At 35.6% G+C, this 23,226-nt stretch overlaps 1 protein-coding gene across 6 annotated transcripts in view; it reads right to left on the reverse strand.

Annotated features, from left to right (window-relative positions):
* Cadps2 (calcium dependent secretion activator 2) overlaps positions 1-23,226 on the reverse strand; it is a 418,215-nt gene that overhangs the window by 107,697 nt on the left and 287,292 nt on the right. For all 6 annotated transcript variants that reach the window (XM_048340139.1, XM_048340138.1, XM_048340137.1 and 3 more), the window contains exons 13-15: positions 21,612-21,799; positions 9,491-9,592; positions 2,697-2,760 (exon numbers count right to left, since the gene is read on the reverse strand). In XM_048340139.1, the coding sequence (XP_048196096.1) occupies positions 2,697-2,760; positions 9,491-9,592; positions 21,612-21,799 (354 nt within the window). The remainder of the gene's footprint in view (positions 1-2,696; positions 2,761-9,490; positions 9,593-21,611; positions 21,800-23,226) is intronic.

Genomic DNA, 23,226 nt, shown 5'->3' on the forward strand with positions numbered 1-23,226 from the left:
TGTTTTAGATCTGGCTTACAATTTTTGGGGCAAGGAATAAAGTTTATCTTCTACAACCTCCATTTAAAAGCCCCAGTTATTTTGAGTAATATATTTGGATATTTTTTAATTTCATAATTTTTCAGCTTTCTAAAGAATCAAGAACATTAATCTCACTGTTTAAACTTCAATGATCATGATTTTCTGAAAAGAGGAGGAGAAAACTTCGTCTTAGAAAATGAACACCTATAGATTATCAGGTGTTAAAATACATGGTGACTTTCTGTGGGTTTGAAGAAAATAACAGAATATTCTTTGCACCTTTCCTAAAATCTGTTCTGAGATATTTATTTTTCCTTAACAAGTTTTCTTAATGGCAAGGGGCAAATAGAACGGTATCTGACAGCTAAGTTTTAATGTAATCCTTTATAATGACCATCAATAATTATCATCCAAACTTTCTTAGTGATAAAACTGCTCATGATACTATTAGTCAAACTCTATTCTAAATATTTAATGCCATTTTTCATGTATTGTTTACATTCAAAGGGTAAAACACATGGCAAAATGTTAATATGGGAAAGAGAATGCTCTTTGTTAAGAGCTGTAAGAATTCCACTTGTCTTTTATATTGAAAGAAGAATGGAAAGAATATGATCCATTTCAGTCCATTTTATCTTGAAGAATTTTACAACCTCTAGCTCTTTCAGTCATCCAGGGTCAGCGATCCTTGACAACCTTTGAAAATTTATTTAGGTAAGATTTTATTCTTGAGAACAGCAAAATTTTATCATTTAAAAACTGTCATCCTTAATAAATTCAAATTTTTTATATTATTCTCACATAAATTTGGTGCTTTAACTAGAACTTCATATGACACCCCCTCTTATAGTCAAGAAAATAATTTTGTGCATTAAATATGTACTAGTATATTAGATGTGATTTTTTCCCTAAACTTTAACATGAGAAATCATCTTGCTCCATGAATTACGAACTTGACAATGTGTCTTTCTGTGTGACAAACTTTAAGTAGAAGAAATAGCAACTGGAAGTTAGACTGCATGTGTCTACCTCACAGGTGAATCTGAGTTTTAAATCTGATCTTGTATTATCTCAGAGCCTGGAACCTTAATTTGGAATGAAGGAGACTGAAGCGTTTTTCCTGGCAAAGTGAAAATAAAAAGGCTGGCAGATACACAAACAGAGTCTCCTACTTCTGTGTTCTTCCAAGTATTAGAAGTATTAAAATTCATGTATAGATTTCATTTTATTTTTCTAAGTCATCATTAAGAAACATTTTTAAAAAAAGAAACGTTTCTCTTTCAATTCAGAAGGATATGTGATTAGTGGTTATAACTGGAATAGAGGTCACTGTCATCTTGCCACCTGTCACTGCAGGGCACTAGGGTTTCTCCACTGTCACTAATTCTTTCCTGCCGGGAGGAGGAGGAAGGCTCTACCATGGAAACCAGGATACAGTCAGGCTGCCCTCAGTACCCGTGAAAGTATGCAATTCTAAAAAGTAATGCCATCCTTAAGGATGTTGTTTTATTTGCTATGCCTTAAAGAATAAATGAAATGAATACTTTGAAAAGACAGGTAACATGTTCCTTTTAATAGTATAAACACTCTAATAAAACAAGGATGGATTTATCTATGGAATGATTGATTTTGAATTTTATCTATCTATCCTCTATCTATCTATGTATGTCTATCTATCTATCTATCTATCTATCTATCTATCTATCTATCTATCTATACCTACCTACCCACCTACTTACCTACCAGCCTATCTAGCTAATTTCCCAATCTGAAAATAATTGAAATGGAGCTGTAATATCAGCACATATTTCTTTTTTGCTTTTAATAGTGACTCTAGCAAACAATGTAAACTCAAAAGTTAATGGGGCAGAAAAATAGACAAAAATGCATCAGTAAATCAAGACCAGGTTAATAAAGTCATGAGCTACAATGTCTGGTAATTCTTCTTAATTCTGATATTGAAAGCAGCTGCAATCACATTGTTTTACTATTAGCATCTAACCTGCACATGAATAGATTAATAGAAGAAAAAGATACTGCCTTTCTGAATCTCAATGGCTTCAAAATCAGAAAGTAAACACTTGCATTTTGCAACAATTTGCATGGAATTAAAATTTTATCTGCCATCTATTTTTATGGGGAAAATGTATATCCACAATTCATTGTAGAACTCATTTAAAGTAACACACAAATTGGAGTAAGAAATTCTAAAATGAATTCTAAATTAAAAAACTATGTTTGTGCATATTAAATGATAAACTCCTTCAGGCATAAGGATTATGATAGGCAAGTGATACATACCATAAATACATAAATGAATGGATAAAGAGAAATGAAGTTGAGAGGATAATAGAAGACAATTGTGAAGTCTGAAAAGATGAGGCTATTAACTAAAAAACAAAAACATTATTTCATGAGAGAAGTAAAAAAGGATGGAAATATGGGTAGTTCACCAAAGATGTCATACTAGGAAGCTGGGAGCAGGGAAAAAAGCTAAGAGAAGCTACAAGAGGTAGAACATGAATGTAGCAGCAAGAGAAGATAAGAGGCTCATGATAGGTCATGGACTTAAAAAAAAATAGTACAGACTAGTGAGGAATGATTCTTTCTGCTTAGTTCCACAAGGAAAATACACAACTATTGGGAATGTAAATATTTGTAATGTTCAAACATACCCTTTCAAGTAAGGAAAGTGTAGCTTTTAGAGCACCTTCAGGTCTTCCGAAGGGAAAACAGTATCTTTGAAAACAAAACAAAGAACAAAAGCAACATTTAATACTCAAAGAGCTCAACAATTCCCCCACACTGTATTTGGCACTAGTAGAGAAACAAGAACAGAAATGTAAACAACATCAAATCATGCGTGATTGATTTCTACTGCCAATATTGCCCTAGCCCTTGATTGCAAAGCTTTAAAAGTATGGTACTATGATAAAAAGCAAAAACAAACAACTGGATCTTTAAAGTTTTAATGATGTTTGCACAAAAAATGTAATGAAAAAACTTCAGGCTCATATGAAAAGGGATAATTAATATAGTTAATGATATCTTATTTAAGGGTTAGTATTCCTCTTACACGCTTGTGTGGTTGGAGATGGAAGCACTGGCCACACCCACAACTGAACAACTAAGTTCCAGCTCTGCCTTTCACTGACACTTGCTTAGTTACCATGATGTTTAGGGTCTTCTGTCTCCCCACATGACACATGGGAACCCTGAAAATTGCTTCCATCAGCAAAGGCATTTATCCCAAGTATCCATAGGCCCATAGAGTCCCATTACATCACAAAAATTGCAGGGCACAAAGGGGGGATGCTCTGAAATGAGGGTCAGACAGGGTGTAAGTCTGCTGCTCTTAAAGATGGCTGCCACATAGTGATAACAGGTTATTGCTCTTGACAAGGGAGTCCTTATTCAGGTCAGTTTCCACTTCAAGAGCACTGAACATCAGAGCCCTTTCATTCTGCCGGAGACCCTTGCTTTGTTGAATCAGATTCAGCAAAACACACCTTCCAGTCCTGCAGCAATCTCCCCATGTCTATATATGGGCTGCTATGTAGGCTACCACATGTAAACTCATGACTGGAACACAAGTTTACTTATCTCTAAGTCCCTTTCAACTATGCGGGGGCTTGGTGGTCGTATTTCTCAGATACAATAAAGAAATTATTATTTTTCATACAATAATTTGAACATGTTTTCTATTCTAAGTTAAATTTGTTTCACAAAACCGTATTTTAAAGAATAGAAAAAAAATAAACTAGTCACAGAAAATGTTACAAATGAAGGCTATGCACATTTATTTACCTCCCCTCTTTTTTTTTTTTTCTTCAGAATACTGTATTTGCCATGTTATTTGCTATTAAAAATGTGCTTGCTGAATCTGGCCTGTCCATAGCCTATTCCCCCCAACCAATTTATTTTAATAGAGTTTTCTCTTTGCTTTTTAGGGCATTAGCAAATTAGCAAAGTAGCTTTAATCATTTTGTATACTATAAGGCTTAATCCACTTTTAAATAAAACACAAATTGGGTTCTTGTCAGTCCCTCCCCCTGCTTAATCTTTTCAGTGTATTTGCATAATCCATCCATTGTCTTTCCTATTGTTTATTTCCATGAACCTGTGGGTGACACATTTTCTGAATGGAATGTTACTGATCCCCAGATTACATTTAGCATTTCAGGGCTCAGAGGTCCCACTGGGTATATTCTGAATTAGCATTAGCTGCCCATGATGTGTAAATAATTCAGCACATTTACAGAGTACAAGTAATCCTGAATCAATAAAGTACAGAAAATAACTACACAGAAGCTTAATTAATCTTTACAAAACAAGTTTTCAAAGACAGAGATCATTTTGTTCCACCTTTCAGGATAAATATTTGGGGGTTTTAACCACTCTTATAGATCTTTACCCAGAAAAACAAATTGGAAAACATTTTCAATTATTAAATAAAATTTAACCATGTTTAATAGTTAAACTGAATAAAGTGAAGTCAACCTCATTCTCATTTTGGTAAATCTCATTTTGGTAAAGTAACTTTCTAGATTAAATAAACCAGTGTAACCCTGTCCTATGGCTAAGTACTTTCTTTTCCGTATCTCTTTTCAAATACAGTATTTATTTATTAAAATTATATATGCACATAGCCTAAAGAGGAATTTCTAATATGCTTTTTTAATGAAAAATTGTAAGTCCTTTATAATGCTTCACCCTAGCCCAAGTAAATACTACTCTTAAGATAAAAAAGTCAACTTTCAGCTGATTCTTTTGACATCTAAATCTCATATTCCTTAATTGCACACTAATGTTTTCACTTTTCCATTCTTCAGTTTTATCTTAACTTCCCACTATTAATGAGAAACCCTTAGTATTACTTTTTCTTTTCTTTAACAATTGTTTTTCTTTATTGTCAATGAGAAGTACAGAGGGGTTACAGTTTCATATGTAAGGCAGTGAGTACATTTCTTATTCAACTTGTTACCTCCTCCCTCATTTTCCCCCGTAGTATTACTTTTTCTTATACGTTTACTTTTCATATTACTTTTTAAAGTGCTGGAGGGAGAATAGAGGGCTTCCCACATGCTAATAAGCAAGTGCTCTACTGACCCTTAACATCTATTTTTAATGTTAGCTTTGTAGGGGTGATAGACAAGGAAGTGCAGATATTTAAATTATAAATTTTAGTGAAATTCTGATGTACACTTACCCTTGTAAAAACCATTATTACAAGTAGGCTAATTTTTAACCCCAAATAATTTCTTCTCAGTCCAGGTGACCAGTGATTGACTTTCTGTCATTTGAATGAGTCTGTAGTCTAGAATTTTCTCTATGAGGAAATATGTACCATGTACTTCTTTGACTCTGCTTTCTCTCACTTGGCATAATTACTTGGATAATTATCCATGCTGTTAGATGTTTCAATAGTTCATTCCTTTTATGTTCCTGAGTAGTATTTCACGCAATGAAATGGTTCATCCATTCTCTGTTGATAATTCTTTGACCTATTTCCACATCTTGTTTGTAATAAACAATGTTGGTATGATCATTCATATGAATGTCTTTGCATAGGTATAGGCTTTCATTTTTCCTGGTAAAATTCCTAGGTCCTATCTATCATGGATGTTTAAACTTTTGAAATTTTGCTAGACAAAGTTTACATTTCTATCATAATATGCCCTTGAAAGTTCTACTTTCTCCACATCCATTCCAACATTTGATGTGCTCAATTATTTTGTTGCTATTGTTTTGAATTTTTTAGTTATGTCAGTAGGTGTATGGTGTACCTACACAGGTTTTCTTGTGTTGATTTCTTTCTTTCTTGTTTGCTTGCTTGCTTTATCTTCAAAGCACAGTCTTTTTATGTAGCTCAAGCTGGCCTTGAACTTTGGGTCTTGCTGCCTCTTGGATTATAGGTATGTATGACCACTTCTGACTCTAATTGTAGTTTTAAGTTTCAGTTCCATATTGGGTAATGACATTTCATATTTTTTTCATCATACATCTTTGAGGAGATATCTGTTATAATTTTTAATTGGAGAAATTTATTTTATAACTAAATTTTAAGAGTTTCATGTTTTCTGAATAAAATTCTTGTGTGAGATATGTATTGTGTGAACATTTATTTAATTTGACTTTTTATTCCTTTAACAACAATGTCTTTGGGAAAAAAAAATCAAAGGGGCTGGGAATATGACTTAGCGGTACAGTGCTTGCCTTGTATGCATGAAGCCCTGGGTTCCATTCCTAAGCACCACATATAAAGAAAAAGACAGAAGTGGTGCTGTGGCAAGTGGTAGAGTGCTAGGTTGGAGCAAAAAGAAGCCAGAGACAGTGCTTAGACCCTGAGTCTTAGCCCCAGAACTGGCAAAAAATATATCAAAGGTTCTTTATTTTAATGAGGTTCAAATTAATAATTTCCTCAAACATAAAATCATAATTTTTGTGTTTCATTAAGCTATGTTTGCTTATAGCTGAAGGGCACAGAAGATTTCTAATCTCCCTCTTAGGTAGTCAGTACATAATTAGCTCATAATTTTAGCACCATTTGTTGTAAAATACAATTTGCAAGTTCCCATTGCAGAGTGATTGAAAATCAATAGGCTTTAAATGTGTGAGTTTACTTCCTGACTCTCACTGGAGGTCTATGAGTTACTCTTGCTTTATACATCTTAAAATTAGGCAATATCAGTATCAAATACAGATACATATACATTTAGCATCAGTTTAATGTCTACAAAGTTTTACTTGGATTTTGATTGCAATAACACTGGATCAGTACAGTCTGAGAAGAACTGAAAATAGTACTGAGTATTGCGAACTACAAATAGAATTCACTTCAGATACAAGTTTTGCATATGGTAAATCAGATTGATTGCTAGATATTCTATGTTTTTGTTGCTGTTACAAATAAGACTGTTTTAAAATTCTAATTTCTAGCATACAGAAATTAATTGGTACTTACACATTTATCCTACAACTTATTTGAGGAAAACTAGCTGACCATGTTACTTGAAATAAAAAGTTTTGCTTCTTCCTTTCCAGTATAAGTGCATTTATCTCATTTTTCCTGAATGAATGTGCTTGCTAAAATTACTATACCACTCATTACTACTATTTTGAACAGAAGTTGTGACAGTAGACATTCTCATCTTATTTTTTATTTTAGATAGAAAGCACTCATTTTTTTCACCATTAAGTATTACATTAACTGTTGGTTATTCATATGTGTCCCTAGCTGGTAGAACACATGACACAGTAATAATCATCTTTCTAATACTTTCTTCCTTTAAAAAAAAGTGTACACCATTTCCTCTTCAGTGGTTAAATTTTACTCTTCTCTATGCCAGAGTATTTTCATGCAATGCTAGAGATTCAATTCAATTTTGTTGATGCCTACACATTTTTATATTCCTTTAAATGTACCCGATTTCTATTCAAGCATACAGTAAATTACTAGGAAACAGTTTGATCTCTTTGAAAGACCAGAGTAATTTTTATCTTAGGTTTATTTTTCCCCCACTACTGGAATAAAGCCTTATGTACACACTATCATCTCACGTCAGTGAATTCTAGACCGTTTTCTACTATGGGTAACTGAAACTAGAACACCTGACTGTCAGTTTTAGGGCTTTCCCCTGCTAATTCTCAAAACAGACTCTGCATGGTTTTCCTGCTGTATTTAACATTTAGAAAGAGACTTGTGGGGGCCATTGTACTCTCTTGCCCTTTCTCCCTATCCTTTGCTCACCCCCTTTCTCTTCTTCAAAACACATGAGTTGAAAACTCTGCCTGCCTTGACCTCTTTGTAAACATAGCTCTGTCTATTCAAGTCAGCGTTTCGCGCCCAAGTTCCTTCTCCATGCACCTGAGGCCTATAAGCTCTCTGGCTGTAAGAAAGGCAACTTCATTTGTTTTCCATTTCTCAGGAACGACGATTAAGCACTGTTTTGAGCTTAATGTTTAGAAAATACTTGATACCTTTTTCTTTTCTTCTCTTTCTTTTTTCTGGTCCTGGCAAATGAACTCAGACTCCGGGAATTGTCCTTGAGCTTTTGTTCCTAAGACTAGCACTCTACCATTTAAGCCACAGTTCTGGCTTTTTTTTTTTTTTTTTTTTTTGTGATTAATTGAAGATAAGAGTCCCATGGACTTTCCTGCCTAGGCTGACTTCAAACCACTGTCCTCAGAGATCAAGGTCCTATGTAACTAAGATTATAGGTGTGAACCACCAGCAACCAGAGACATCTCTTTTAATCCTAATTTTGGCTTCATTTTAGACATCAGAAACTTTGTTTTTGTCATTAAATGATAGATTTCCCCAATCCCTATCTCTTTTATTTCATATTGTTTGCATCATTTGGGGCTATTAGAACAACATTAATATTTATTTTATATTGATTATATAAATGACCTGGGCAAATGAGATAACAATATTTGCTATGGGTACTTACTATGTTCCATTCAATACTTTGTTTGTAATACTGAATTTTTTTTAGAGTTTTTATGCACTTAACTGAATACACAGAAACAATTAATACTACTCCAAACTGTTTGAGTGTAATGATGTTGCTCTCCCATCTATCTGTCACTTTGGAGGGTGTGTCTAGTAATTCCTCTAGTAATTATTGCTATGTCTTCCTTTTCATTCTATGTCTTCATCAGAAATACTTCTCTGTCATTTTAGTTAGGTCCTGTCAAAATACTCAAGTAGAGAAGTGTTCAATGTATCTTATCTTGACAGATGGTTTTGACACTACTGAAGTTTGATCTAAGAGCCTTCTGCTTAGTAAGCAAAAGAATGTAAATGATGCACTTTTGGTTAGATATGGCAGATTGAAGAGAAATATAGAAAAAAAAAAGGGCTGATATTATGACTCTAGTTGAGAGTACCTTCTTTCTGAAAAGACCTAGACTCATATGAACAAGAATAGAGAGGAATAAATGCCAAGGAAAAAAAATTGCTAACTGTTGTGGCTCATGTCCTCATACAATGTCAATAAAAGGTAACTTGATAAAAATGCTTAGTGAAAAGTATGAACAAGAACTGCTAAAAAAAACAAAACCCTCCAGAATGTTTTTTTGGGGGGAATAATGGAGAAAGTCTCCACCAAAGAATGATGTGAGATGTGAGAGTCTCCTTGCTTGATGATAGAGAAAGGAAGGAATACACATTAGATCTGGAGGGGCAAAGCTATCCAAGGATTAAAAGGCAAAAGGCAAAGCAAGGAGTATAGTGCAATTCATATGGCAATGGAAATAGCTAATATAAAGAAGTAGTGGGAATTGAATGAGAGGCGGTAAAGCAGTCCACAGATGAAAGAATGTGGAGCATATAAAGCAGATGATGTGGGACTACTGCTAATTGTGTAGCAGGAGCAGGGAGATGTCATCAGCAGTTTCTAGGTGAATGGAGGATTGGGAAGGATAGGAAAAGACAAAGAGTGGTACTAATGAACAAAATATACACCTGAAGTGGCTTATCTGATTTTCTAGGAGGGAAGAAAGTCTCTCTTTTATCTCTTCAAATCTTTCTTTTTCTTCCATGGAAACAGTTCCGATTCCATCAGGCCTGAAAAATTGAAAAATAAAATTCAAATCAGCAGTATACATTAATGGAGTCCTTATATTGTTAGTTTTTCTATACATACATTGCTAAAAAGCCAAATAATCAAAGAAAAGCCCTATGAGCCCACAGTATTCAGATTGTGTTTATAGCGAAAATTTAGTAGAGGTATTTGCAGCCAGCCACTTGCTTCATGTTTTTACCTAGAATGAATGGAATAGAATTAATTCTCTTTTAGACAACCTTCAAGGTAAGGGATGACAATAAATATTTTCCAGACCCACAGAAAACAATGTCTAGTCCTTGAGAATGGCAGTGAAAAGTGTTTTACAGTGGTACCAAACATTTGACCAATTAAATGAATATTCCCTGAGTGGAGATATTATAAAATACACTGAATGAAATCTAAAGTATCTTAACTGCTTGTCTTCCAAATGAAAATCTAACATGATATTAGAAATTTAATTTTCATTGCTGTAAGAAAACATTGTGTATACATATAGAGGTTACTGCTCTGCTATTTAAATATGTGGGCCAATAAAGATTAAAATGAATTCACACAGAATAATATGACTAGTTATTCTTCTCTAAAAAATTTTTTTGTAACTAAATACCCTCTTGGAGCAATATTCTTTTTGATTAAGATTCTAACAAGTACATATGAAAAGTACTCTTTTACTATGATTAGAATATAAAATATAAATATGTATGATAGCAGTGACTTTGAATTTATTTTGTATCAATTTAATTATCAACTTAAATATTTAGTATATGGCTATCACAATTTTGAACACACAGATTCAGGCTTTTTGCCTTTATTAACGTACAAAAACCACATTCATTATATGCATTTTAAACACCATTTTATGTACTCCAACAACTAACGAAGCTTTTTGCACTTGATGACTGACAACAGGTTTTTTTCACCCTATTGGCTAATTTGCTTATAGATTATACTGTATATAGATTATACTGTAATTTCCAAAGATGTGTAGTTATCCCAAAGTATTAATTTTACACATAAAATAGAAAGAAAATCACTAAAAGTGAGCAAAAGATGCTTAAAATAACTTTGGGAAAAAGAATTTTATTTGCTACTTACTATACTGTTTGTGTATGTGAGAGAGAGAGAGAAAGAAAGAATGAAAAACATATGTACATGTGTTCGTGCAAATCTGTTTGAGGCTTATTAACTAGTTAATTAGGACAAAAGCAATTAATTTTAAAGCTTTACCTGAATCACATTGACATAATGACCTCTTATTTGTATCTAGCATCATTTATGTATGAGAATTTAACCAATATAGAATAAGAAACTTACTACTTCAGAAATTTACATGCTGTTAGAATTTATCCTTTGAAAGTATTTCTTACACTCATAATTCATTTCCTTTTTTTTTTGTGTTGTGGGGCTTGAACTCAGGACCTGGGAGCTGTCCCTGAGCTTCTCTGTGCTCAAGGTTAGTGCTCTATCACTTAAGCCACAGAGCCACTTCCAGTTTTTGAGTGGATAATTGGAAATAAAAGTCTCATGGGAACTTTTCTGCTCAGGCTGGCTTCGAACATCAAACTTTGGTCCTCAGATCTCAGCCTCTTGAGTAGCTAGGATTATAGGTATGAGTCACTGATGCCTGGTTCATAATTCATTTCTAAATGAAGAAGTACCACTTATTTAATTTCACACTCACAATAACATATGAATCTCATTTATCCTGTCAGAATGCACTCCACGTGTTTTAACTATGGGAAAAAAACTGCTGGCAAAATATTGGTCTTTTTTGAGTACTTGTAGAAAGGAAGAATAGGCCGATGTAGATATTATATATAGTAGTAAACTATGATCAAATCCCAATTCTGCATATTAATTTAGTAATGGATTTTTCATACACTGTTTTACAATCAATTTAATATTGATCAAATTATAACATAAGATCTAGGCGAACCTATAAATTAGTACTGACAATGATCACAAAGTTAATATGAAAACATTAATCTGGTAACTGACATAATTAGACAGAAACAATGCCAAATATTATTATTGTTATTTTATTATTATTCTGTAGTCATCAATAAAAGCTTACATCCTAAGTACAACAGGTTATTTCTATGCCTATACAATTTTGATTTTAAGACTAAAAAGAGTAAGGAATTTATCCTATTATTCTGACAGCTGATGCAATGCTTTGGCTTAGCTCTCTGGTATGTGCGCTCTGGTTAGATTTGAGTGACTTTTTCTGTTGAGATCATACTTCACGGTGGGGAGAGCAAGAAGGCCTGGTGTATTAAATCCTCGCTGGGGCATGCTGTCTGCCTCACCAGATGGAGCCAAGGATAGGAAAGGTAAGTCAGGGAGTAGTGTCTTGGTGTCAAGCTTCACTAAGATGAGAGCAACAGACATGGGAGTACCATCAGCTACTGGGTTTAGTAATACCCTTGCCACAAATATGACAGGCTAAATACAATATTTAACCATTTTTCTTGCCTTTATTAGTATACTGTTTGTAGCAAAGAGTATACTGAATGTTAGATATATAAGGTAGCTTTGTAATTTTAATTATTGACAATCACTGGTTACTTTGCTTCAATTAATTCTAAAAGCACCAGTTTCTTCTGTGCTAATTCTTGCCAGTAAGAGCAAATATTCACTATGCCAATAACATTTTTTTCTTGTCATAGATAACAAGAAAAACAGCAATGATCAGTTGCAGAATTATAAGGAAGCATGTATCACTGAGCTAGCAGAATAAGAGAGTATGCTCATAACAGTCCTGTCTCTAATATCCAAACAAGGAGGCTGCTGAGGATCAGAAAGGTCGGGTTATTTTTCCCAAGGTCACACAGCTCAGATGGGAAGTGCTGAAGACTGGATTTGGACTTGAACTTAGATCTTTGACATTCTGAGGTCAGTGCCCTTGGTGACCAAGTCTTAATCTATTTCTCTTATTTTCAACAAGAAATAATGAAACATAGCTGGGTGCTGGTGGCTTACTCCTGTAACCTTAGGTACTCAGGAGGCTGAGATTTGAGGATCATGATTGGAAGCCATTCTGGGCAAGAAAGTCTGTGAAACTCTTATGTCCAATGAACTACTCAGAAAAAGCTGGACATGGTGCTGTGACTCAAGTGGTAGACCACTAGCCTTGAACACAAAAAGGCCTAGAGATAGTGCCCAGGCCCTGAGTTCAAGCCCCAAGACCACCACCACCACCAATAAAAGGAACCCATAAGTTAAAATGTCCTATTAAGCCATGTAAGCTGTGTCTGGGAAGCAATAATGCGCTAAGGATTGTAAGCATTATTATTTATAGATACCAACTAAATTACTTAAAGTAGAAGCTCAAAAACAGTAAATTTAGGGCTGGAAATATGGGCTAGTGGTAGAGTGCTTGCCTTGCATACATGAAGCCCTGGGTTGGATTCCTTAGCACCACATATTTAGAAAAAGCGAGAAGTGATGCTGTGGCTCAAGTGGTAGAGTGTTAGCCTTGAGCAAAAAGAAGCCAGGGACACTGTCCCCTGTCATGCCCCGAGTCAAAGCCCCAGGACTGGAAATAAAAACAACCCAGTAAATTTAAAGTGTGCTGCCTCTCAAAGACTTAGTGATTCAGTTGAAGAAGAAGCTCTCTGTACAAGTCTCCATACATTACAGTTTTAGAAGCCTCAAAAGGATCCTAGGTGCAAGAGTGATTTTTCAGAAGACTCAGAGTAGCAAACACTGTAAAATTACATTTTACTTAAGCTTAGTTCAAATTGATTTCTATTGGCTCTGCCATGCTCTAAAACATATACAGAACCCAACCATCTTTCTTCCCACCCTTTTCACCATGACTCCACTGGAGCCAACCATTATCCACTTTGTCCTGGGTACCACTGCAGCTTTCTCCATCTTTCTTCTCCAGGCCTTTCTTTGTCAAAAACTGGGAGCATACTATTTAGGGCATCTTTTAGCATATGCCTCCTATCACAAAACTCCTTGACTCAAGGCCTTGTAATGGTGACACTATGTGAAAGCCAAAGCCTTTACATGATCTCTTCTTCCTCCCTCACCATCTGACTTCATCTACCCCTCATCCTCTCCAACCTCCGCCCCCCAGTACCCAGAAAGAATGTTCAGCCTCAGGACATTTCCTTTACACACACACACACACACACACACACACACACACTCCACTGGCATTGTTAAAAAGTGGTTATTTAGAGTCTAACACACACACACAAATAACTTCTGAGTTATATGTTAATTGGTGTTTAATAATTAAACATGAAGGTAGAACTAATGACCAAAAGGGATATCTTCATGGACCAAGATGTAGTATTTTTCACTTTGTCCTGAGGCCTGCAGCTATTGAAGTTGCAAGATTTTAAATAAAACAGGAGTCCTCTGTGAACGAAGTCTAGGATATGAACACATGATAAAATATGGTTAAAAGTGGATATACTTCTTTTAACTGCAGATAAAATCAGAACAGATATGACACAGAACTTCCTTCTGGAATGACCTAGTGCCAAATGCAACATTTCTATGCTTGTTACACTTCAAAGATTCTTTTTTTTTTTTTCCCCTGCTGTTTTATTATTCTAGTACTGAGGTGTGCTTTCCTGGCCAACCTTTTGTGATTTAATTCATTTATCTGAGAGGGTCTCATGGGATTTTTTGCATGAGGCCAACCAACCTCAGACTACAATCTTCTTCTGCCCCTATGTAACAGGAATTACAAGAATACACAACTTGAAAGTTTCTTCAAAATCAGAATCCTTAAAACAGAACCTACTTCTTCCACTACCAAATGACATAGCCTCATATTTTCCTATTGGTCCTGTTTAGTTTTAAGAGAAGCTATGAAGGGGTAGATTTATTCACAGAAACAACTCATGAAGTTCAATATACTAATTAAAAAAATCTCTCCTAAAAGATTTGTGCTATTCATCAATAGGAAAGATTAAGGCATTTTACAACCTCCCCCACAGATATCTTGTTTTATGCACCATTTTTTTTTTAGTTAGAACCTAAGATGTTTTTAATAAACATTCAACCCTATGATTTAAGGAAAGTCTAGGAGAAAAATGAGATTAAACTGGATCATTGGATGGACATTTGAACAAACGAGAACACGTTAATGAGGAGTCCACTTAAGTATTCAGATATAATCTCGAGTGGTCGATTTACTTCCTGTGTTTGAACCATTTCTAGTTCACACATTTTATGATTCCTTTCTACAGCATACCAAAAAGAAAAAAAAAAACCCAAACCCCTCAGAGGTCATGGAAGGAATAAAAAACAGGTTCAATAGTTCTAATAGCATTTATTTCGCATACATTTATATAAAGATTACTTACTGGCTATTAAATATTTTCCTAGAGACTGAGAAATGCTTTGGGAACACAGATTAAACCACGCAACATCTTTTGGATAATATATATTATAGGAGCCTCTCAGAGATTCATGTTCAAACTACTGAATGTTAAGAAATCTGAGATGCTCACTAATAATGAAATCCATTGAACTATGCTTAGACAGCCTTTCCTAAAATTAGTCACAAGACAGCCTCACAATTCCTATTTCAAAACTATGACTTGGTGCTGATGAACATTTGTTATATACTTACTGTAAACTGCAGTATCTTTTATGGTGATCTTTCCCACTCACTGTTAAATGGGCAGTTTCTAGAGACTTGGGAGATAAATGAGTCCTAAATCTGTAGGACATCCTGGGACTGAGTACTCAAGAAGTTTGTGGGGGCTGGGGATATGGCCTAGTGGCAAGAGTGCTTGCCTCATATACATGAGGCCCTGGGTTCAATTCCCCAGCAGCACATATACAGAAAATGGCCAGAAGTGGCGCTGTGGCTCAAGTGGCAGAGTGCTAGCCTTGGGCAAAAAGAAGCCAGGGACAGTATTCAGGCCCTGCGTCCAAGCCCCAGGACTGGCCAAAAAAAAAAAAAAAAAAAAAAAAGAAGTTTGTGGGTTAAATGAATACACCAGCAGTTATCATTATATAGAACAATCCAGTTACATTGATGAGATGGATTTCTTTCCAACTCTCCCTTTCTAATTAAGTTTGCCTCAGAAGTTTGGTAATTTGATGTAAAAGCTGTTTTGTAAGCAATGAGTGGGAAAATGCCAAAGTTCATGGGGCTTTTGAGTTTCTTATAGGCTTCTTTCACCTGCCTTCTCCTCTGAGGAATGCTCGACATCTTAGCTTCCTCTAGAGAGAGTGAGAAGGGAGAGACACCTAAAGGATGGTATTTCTGAATTGCCAATTCTGCCTGCAGCACAGCAGGTAAAAGTCACTTTGCACTTCGTGTATTTCCCACCAATATCCATTTGTGAAGAGAATGGAAAGGAGAGGAAGTCACAGCATGAGAATAAGAAATGACAGAACATGATGAGGGAGAAAACAATAATCCATTCTTTTTTTGTTGTTGTTTCCTAACCTCCAACACCTCCTATTGTTCGGTCAAAATGATCCTCCAGTTGTGTGGTCATGTATGACATAATCAGTGTCCACTTCCTCTGAAGTGGTAAATATGCAGAAGAAGAAATTAATTTTATTTGTATTTGTACACTGAGAGAGAAGGAAGGTTTTCTATGAATAATATTTGAGAAGATGCAGTTGGAAATCCTTCTCTTGTCTCTCTTCATATACATTTCTTCCTCATCATACTTTCCTTATTTGTATTTTGTAGCACATTCTATCTTGCTTACAGATTTTTTTTAAAAGCATATGCTTCTATGGAGGAAGAAAAATGACTGTGAAGAAACAAGATTATAGGATCCAGTTTTTGTGTTGAAGGCATAGATCTTACGATATTTTGTGGCATGGATGGATGGAAAGGAGTTTTGTAGGTAGATTCTCCTCATACCAATGAACAAATTTTCTTGGACTAATTCAGGGTAAGATGCACAACTCTAGAATAAAAGACTGTGAGGAACTCAAATTAGAATACTGGTATAGAGAGTTCCCTGATACAAATATTACTGAATTCATGCATCTAATATTATATTTAAAATAAGGCACATTATAAATAAAGGACTTCATACACAACTAAATTTGAGAGAAGGAATTCAGAAAAATAAAGACAAAAATAAAAGGGTACTTAAATATCCCAACTAGGCATAAATGGTAACACAATTTTAGCCTGCTTTCTCTGAATCTATAAATGTATTGTGTATCCTGTTTCATAAGTTGGTTCTTAAAGAACTGTGAACACTTTATTATGTCATTTAAATATTCCAAAGGAAAGAATATGCACATAGGTCATAACTTTTTTTTATAAATACAGCTTTAATAACTAAGCCTATATTCTCTTTATATGTTTTATTCATATCTGAACATATAGTAGGATGAAGTCCTGGAAGTATGATGCTAAATTAAATGCATAACATTTTCAAGTATTGAGATACAATGCAAACTTGTTTTAGAAAGTGTTTCACTTATACTCTGACTTGTAGTTCCTGAAATTGTTAATTTCCCTACATCATAGTCAACTGTGGTCCTGGTCATGGGGTGCATGCTTTTCTCATTACTCTTTCTCACTCTCTCTTCTTCCCTTGTTTCCTTTCCCCTTCCACTTCCCTAATAGTTCCTGACCCACTTTCATGACAGGGTTTGATTTTGGTTTTGTTTCCCCCAGTTTCCACAGATGAGAGGAATCATGTCTTTGTGGGGCTGCCTCATTTCACTTAACATGATGGTCTTCTGTCCCATCCACATAAATTACCATGACTGTACTGGAAAAAGACATAGTCAACCAGTAAAGTTTTTGCAAATACTACCAATAACACTACTAAAGCAACAACAACAACAACACACCACCTCTGAAATCTGAAACACTTTGAGTACCATTTGGGATAAGGAAAACTTAACCTTCACACTGTATTTAAACATCCTCACTTAATTTTTATGTAATACTTTATCATGAACAAAGAATTTAAAGAACTTTATTTGATCCATTGAAAACCACAGCATAGAAGGGAGCACTGGTGTTATTACAGTGAACAGATGGGAAACTGAGACACACACAAATGAGCACCAGGTCTTCAAAGTCAATGTGCTTATAAGTAGAAGAACCAGGACAAGAACACAGTTTGATTCTTAGCTCGATGTGATTTCCAACACATTCAGTCTATCTTCTACTTTCTCTTGGCTTTAATCTTTCTGTTGTTTTAAAGATATAACTGGGGCTGGGGATATAGCCTAGTGGCAAGAGTGCCTGCCTTGGATACACGAGGCCCTAGGTTCGATTCCCCAGCACCACATATACAGAAAACGGCCAGAAGCGGCGCTGTGGCTCAAGTGGCAGAGTGCTAGCCTTGAGCGGGAAGAAGCCAGGGACAGTGCTCAGGCCCTGAGTCCAAGGCCCAGGACTGGCCAAAAAAAAAAAAAAAAAAAAAAAGATATAACTAATTCACTTCACTATTGAACTCAAGGTTAAGTAGATATAAATGCTTAGAAAGTCTGATTAAAGCAAGTTCAGTATTGTTTTACAGTATCTTACACATATGTAAAAAGAATCCATGGTGCAGATTTCAATGGTACTCACTGATATTATACCCCTGGTTTGGGCTCTTAGCATATAAGACAAAATCTAACCGAATTTAATCAGTCAGATTACCCACAGTACTTGAATATCTTCTCAATAATAACATTTGATCCAGTTACCCATCTGCTCCATTTACAATTTGGGTGGTATTTATATTTAATTTCTAAATAATCTGAGACTAGAATAAAGGAATAGTAATAGAAATTTCTGATGATAGTATTTGATGCCATCCACATGATTTTATTCAGAATTAAGCATCATCACTACCTCTAAAATTAGAATCATTTATCTGAATTAGGGAGGGGAAGGGGAACATCAAAATGGTGAGACAAAGGATAATGGGTCAACCAATGCCAACAGCGATAATCACAAGACAATATATTGGAAATTCACTGTGCAACTCAGGGTGGGAGAGGATTGAGGGGAGGGAAGGTGAGAGAAAAATGAGAGAGGGGGTAACAAATATGATAAGAAACATACTCACCACCTTACCTATGTAACTGTAACCCCTCTGTACATAACTTTGAGAATACAATTAAATTAAAAAAAGACAGTTGAGGCATAGTTTCTGAAGGTATAGTCAAGAAAAATGTTATTATTGGCACAATTGGAAGTATAATAATATGATTGTGTGATGCTCAGGATGGTTTGCCCACAGAAGTATGCTGTACTCTCCATAGAACAAAAGGGATGATAGTGGGGCATGGTGGCTTATACTTATAGCCCAGCTACTCAGAAATCAGAGGTAGGAGGGTCACAGCCCCAAGAGAGCACCTGACAGAGTTAGTAAGACCTTATATGAAAATAATTTCTTAGAAGGAGGGGTGTAGGGAGTGTTGACAGAGGAGGTGAAACTGGTGAGAATAGTGTAAATTTATGAAGATGTAACAATGATATCTCTTCCCTGTATAACTAATGGAAGTCAATAAAATAATAAATAAAAGCAAAAGACTGGCGGGCTTGGTGCCAGTGGAGGAGCACTTGCCTAGAAAGCACAATGACATGAGTTCAATCCCCAGTACTGATGGGGAAAATAAAGAATGGGATTATTCTGTACTTATTATAAACATGTTGTACTCTTTTTACCTTACTCTTGAAAGCCAGCACATCTGAGCTAGCCTTTGTTTGGCATGTGCATGCCTAAGATAGTCCTATTAAGTGGTAGGAGAATTAATGAATATATTTTATGTCTTACATTGAGCCAGGACATAAAAGCCACTCTGTTGCTGCTTAAGATTCTCTACCCACAGCTTGACTTATAAACCCAAGTCTCATAAACACACATACCAACCTAGAACTTTGCCCTCTAAGGCATTGTTCCCAAAGCTTTTTCTCCATCCTGTCAGTCCTTAGTGGCACTCTATTCATGGGTGTGTTGTGGCTATCATCCTATAGGAGTGAGTCTGGTTTTGTCCTTGACTCACTTTTTCTTTCTTCCTTTCTTTTCCTCTCTTCCTCAGTCTTGGTACCAGCCAGGCCTTCTGTTTAACTCTATTCTTTTATTTCTGAAACACTCAGCTATTCAGAGAAGATGTATAGACAGCCCACACCTAGAGAGCTCAATGCTGCGTAATAGGAAAAATTCCACAGCCAGACAGTACTGCTGGCCTTCGCTTCAGCTGGTAACAAAAGGCAATCCTTTTTTTCAATGCTTGACAGAGGTGGTTTAGGGAACAAGCAAAATGACTCTCTGAATGTGTATCTTGACAGATGTGACAATGATTGTAAAAGACCATGGTACACTCTGAAGAAAAGTTGAACTTGACATTGAAGGTATTTTTAACGAAAGTCTGTATCAACATCATATACTGCTCTCATAAAGGGAAGGTTGCTAAGACCTGAATAGTCTATTAGCAAAAAAAAAAAATATTAGCAGTATACATGAAGACATTTCTACTTAGCATGGGGCAGAAGTGGCCCCACAATTTGTTTTGCACACTTTTCTTTTCATGATTTATAACTTTTTGGGCTATGAGTCCAAGGGGTAGCATATTACAGTAATAACAATAATCAGAACTGATACAATCCCTGTAATTCCCTAGCACTTTCATGTTAACATTTCCTTTCCTTTTTTTAGTGAACACTTTAAAAGTTCAGGTGGGTTAAGTGATTTGTTCAATGTGAGTTAGTCTGCAAATTTCAGAAGTAGGGTTCCACTAGCCATCTTTCTCTCTTTTTATTCTGTCACTGCAAGCCTGCCATTTCTGAATACTACTGGCCTCATCATAATGTTCAGCTTTTCTTAGATAATTTCTACCTTAAACAGGTTCAAATTTCTCTAAAACCTACACATCTTTTCTTTTTAAGTTGCAAGTCACCTAATACTAAGTCAGAGACTAACTCAATGTGTTTATTTTCACTTTAGACTTAGTGTGACTATTCCAGACAAAATAGGCATGAACACACAAATACACTTTAAATTACAAGTTATTATGAAGAAAACAATAATTTGGCAGAATAAAGGTAACTACAGCAACTTTTGGTTCAAATCAAGCCACCTTTCAAGCCAGGCCAGCAGCTCCTAGGTGTGTAACTAACTCTCCACGAAGATGTGTCTAAAGCCTCTCTCTGGATATCTACGAGTTGGGAGGAATTGCAATGGAGCCAGAAGACAAGAGGCAGCTTTAGCTGAACAACAACTTTTGCTATTGGCTACCAAAGATCAGAGAACATGACTGGCCCTCATTTCTGCATACACTGACAACACAGGTGTGTGTGTGTGTGTGTGTGTGTGTGTGTGTGTGTGTGTGTGTGTGTGTGTGTGTGTGTGTACTGGGATTTGAACTCTGGTCCTGGGTGTTGTTCCTAAACTTTTTCACTCAAGTTTGGTTTACTACCACTTAAACCACCCTTCCCATTCCAGCTTTTTTTTTTTTCCTGGTTAATTGAAGATAAAAGTTTCATTACCTTTCCTGTCTGGGCTGGCTTGGAACTGTGATCCTCAGATCTCAGCCTCTATAGAGTAGTTAGGATTACAGATTTGAGCACCCAGTACCCATTTAAATCCTATCATTTATTTTGCTTTATCAGTGAACATTTATTCTACATGGATGAGCTAGAATCATTACATATGCACAGAGCTATCAACAAATTCCCCTCAGGAACACATATGCATGACAATAGAACCATCAAACACTTAACTCTAAAGATCCCCATACCCGGTAGTGCGAAAGAACTAGACAATTTCTACTCTCATATAATTTTTTCCTCCTCTATCTCTCAAGTGTTTTTTTCCAGCAAAAAGAAATGTAAAGTGCAGCTCACCTAATTCAACAGCATATTGATGTACATTTTTCCTTCGTTGTTTTTTTTTCCTTATAAGAAGTATTTGCTATTTAAAACCCGTTACTAGGTGATAATGGCAAAGCATTATTTCTCTCTCTCTCTCTCTCTCTCTCTCTCTCTCTCTCTCTCTCTCTCTCTCTCTCTCTCTCTCTCAGTCAACCCTATACCTTTCACTGTGCATTTGCAAGTCAAAATACCTGTTGCCGTGCACATGAGAGGCACAGAATGCAAAGCTGTAATGGAGCAGGGTTGGGTCAATGACAGCACCGTTTTCTGAATGTTCCATCAGCTCAGTAAGGTAGCAGAGATGTCTGTGACAACCTCTCACACCATAGCGGGCACAATACTCGTCTAGGACAAAGACCTGGCCAGGGCTAAACCAACCCTACAAAAGAAAAACAATCTCATCAATAAATTCAGAGTTTATTTTCTATTGGCATTTTCAGTTATTATAAGAAGCAGCTGAATGTGAGAATACTTAGATATTTATTGGTAATATGTTTCCTGGAAATTTTCAACACATTCAATAGCCTCAATTTTGGAACAAATTTGGGACACTGGCAACTTAACATTCTCTCTTGATCCTTGGGACAATGAGTTGGGAAAAAGAGCGGGCAACTTGCTCTCCATTGACGTTCAAAGCTAGTCTAATTTAGTCAATGATTTTCATTTGTCAGTCACAAAGAAGGATATTCTAAGGATATTCTAAAAACTTCAATTGCTTTATAAATCAACTGTAAAGAGGAGAGCCAAACAAACACTATTTTAACCATTACATATTTTGCTGAAAGCATTAATAAAGGGTACTAACAGACATTTCAGTAATTATAGCAGTGAATGTACCTGTACTATTGGGTACCGAAATATCATTTAAGATATTTCCCTTACTCTGGTGTTTCTATGATGACTATAACAGAGATAAATATTCTCCAGTAGTAGTTTCTGGTCCTGAAATGAAAGTTTGGGCTGGGTGAGTGCTTTAGTTGCCAACTGAAGTAGCTGGCAGCCTGCTTGGTTTAGAGGGCAGAGTTAGGTATACCTTGTTTACAAAATGGTTTCATTGGTTTGATTAATTTGCACAGGTTAGTTAAAAATCATGAAGAGAAAGAAGTGACAGCTTTCAAATGAGTCAGGAAATCCATGAAAAAGAGAAGAGTCAGAAAAGAAGAATGAACAGAAGGCTTTAAAGAAATGGAAGAATGGGGAGGGGGAAAAAAGAGCAGCAGAACACTTCACTACTGTGGAGACAGTAAAGGCATTCACAATATTTAAATACTGATAATTTCATGCATGGTAGTTAGTATGGTTTGCATGTTATAGATAAAAGTAAAGGGATGTTAAGTGAATTGACTAAGATGATGATGCAAATTCGCTGGTGAGCCATGATTTACATGTAGTGTGAAACTCTCAGAACTCTCTGATCTGATGGCATCAGGCTCACTACCAGCTGGGTGGAGTAGAAGGCACCCTTCCCAATGCTCATCACTCTGTATTAAGCATGGGGTCATCAGCAAGATGGAAACCACTTTTGGTGATGGCATCACTAACAACAGCTAATCACTCTGAGTGGAACCCAAGTGGCACTTGTTTCTTATTTGGTGTTCTCTTCATGTGTATCTATCCAAGGAAAGATTTCATGGGACTCTGTGATCATGAATTTTATTTTCTGTGCAACTTTGGAATTTCAATTGGATCAGCTTGTTACTTATAGGATACTAACTAATAAATATTTCATAAATACATTATTGCAAGTTTAAGATGATCATATAATAAATCAATTTCCTCTCATCTACTCAAGTTATCTGTGATTTG

Source organism: Perognathus longimembris, chromosome 2, assembly GCF_023159225.1.
Source record: "Perognathus longimembris pacificus isolate PPM17 chromosome 2, ASM2315922v1, whole genome shotgun sequence".
Classification (NCBI taxonomy): domain Eukaryota; kingdom Metazoa; phylum Chordata; class Mammalia; order Rodentia; family Heteromyidae; genus Perognathus; species Perognathus longimembris.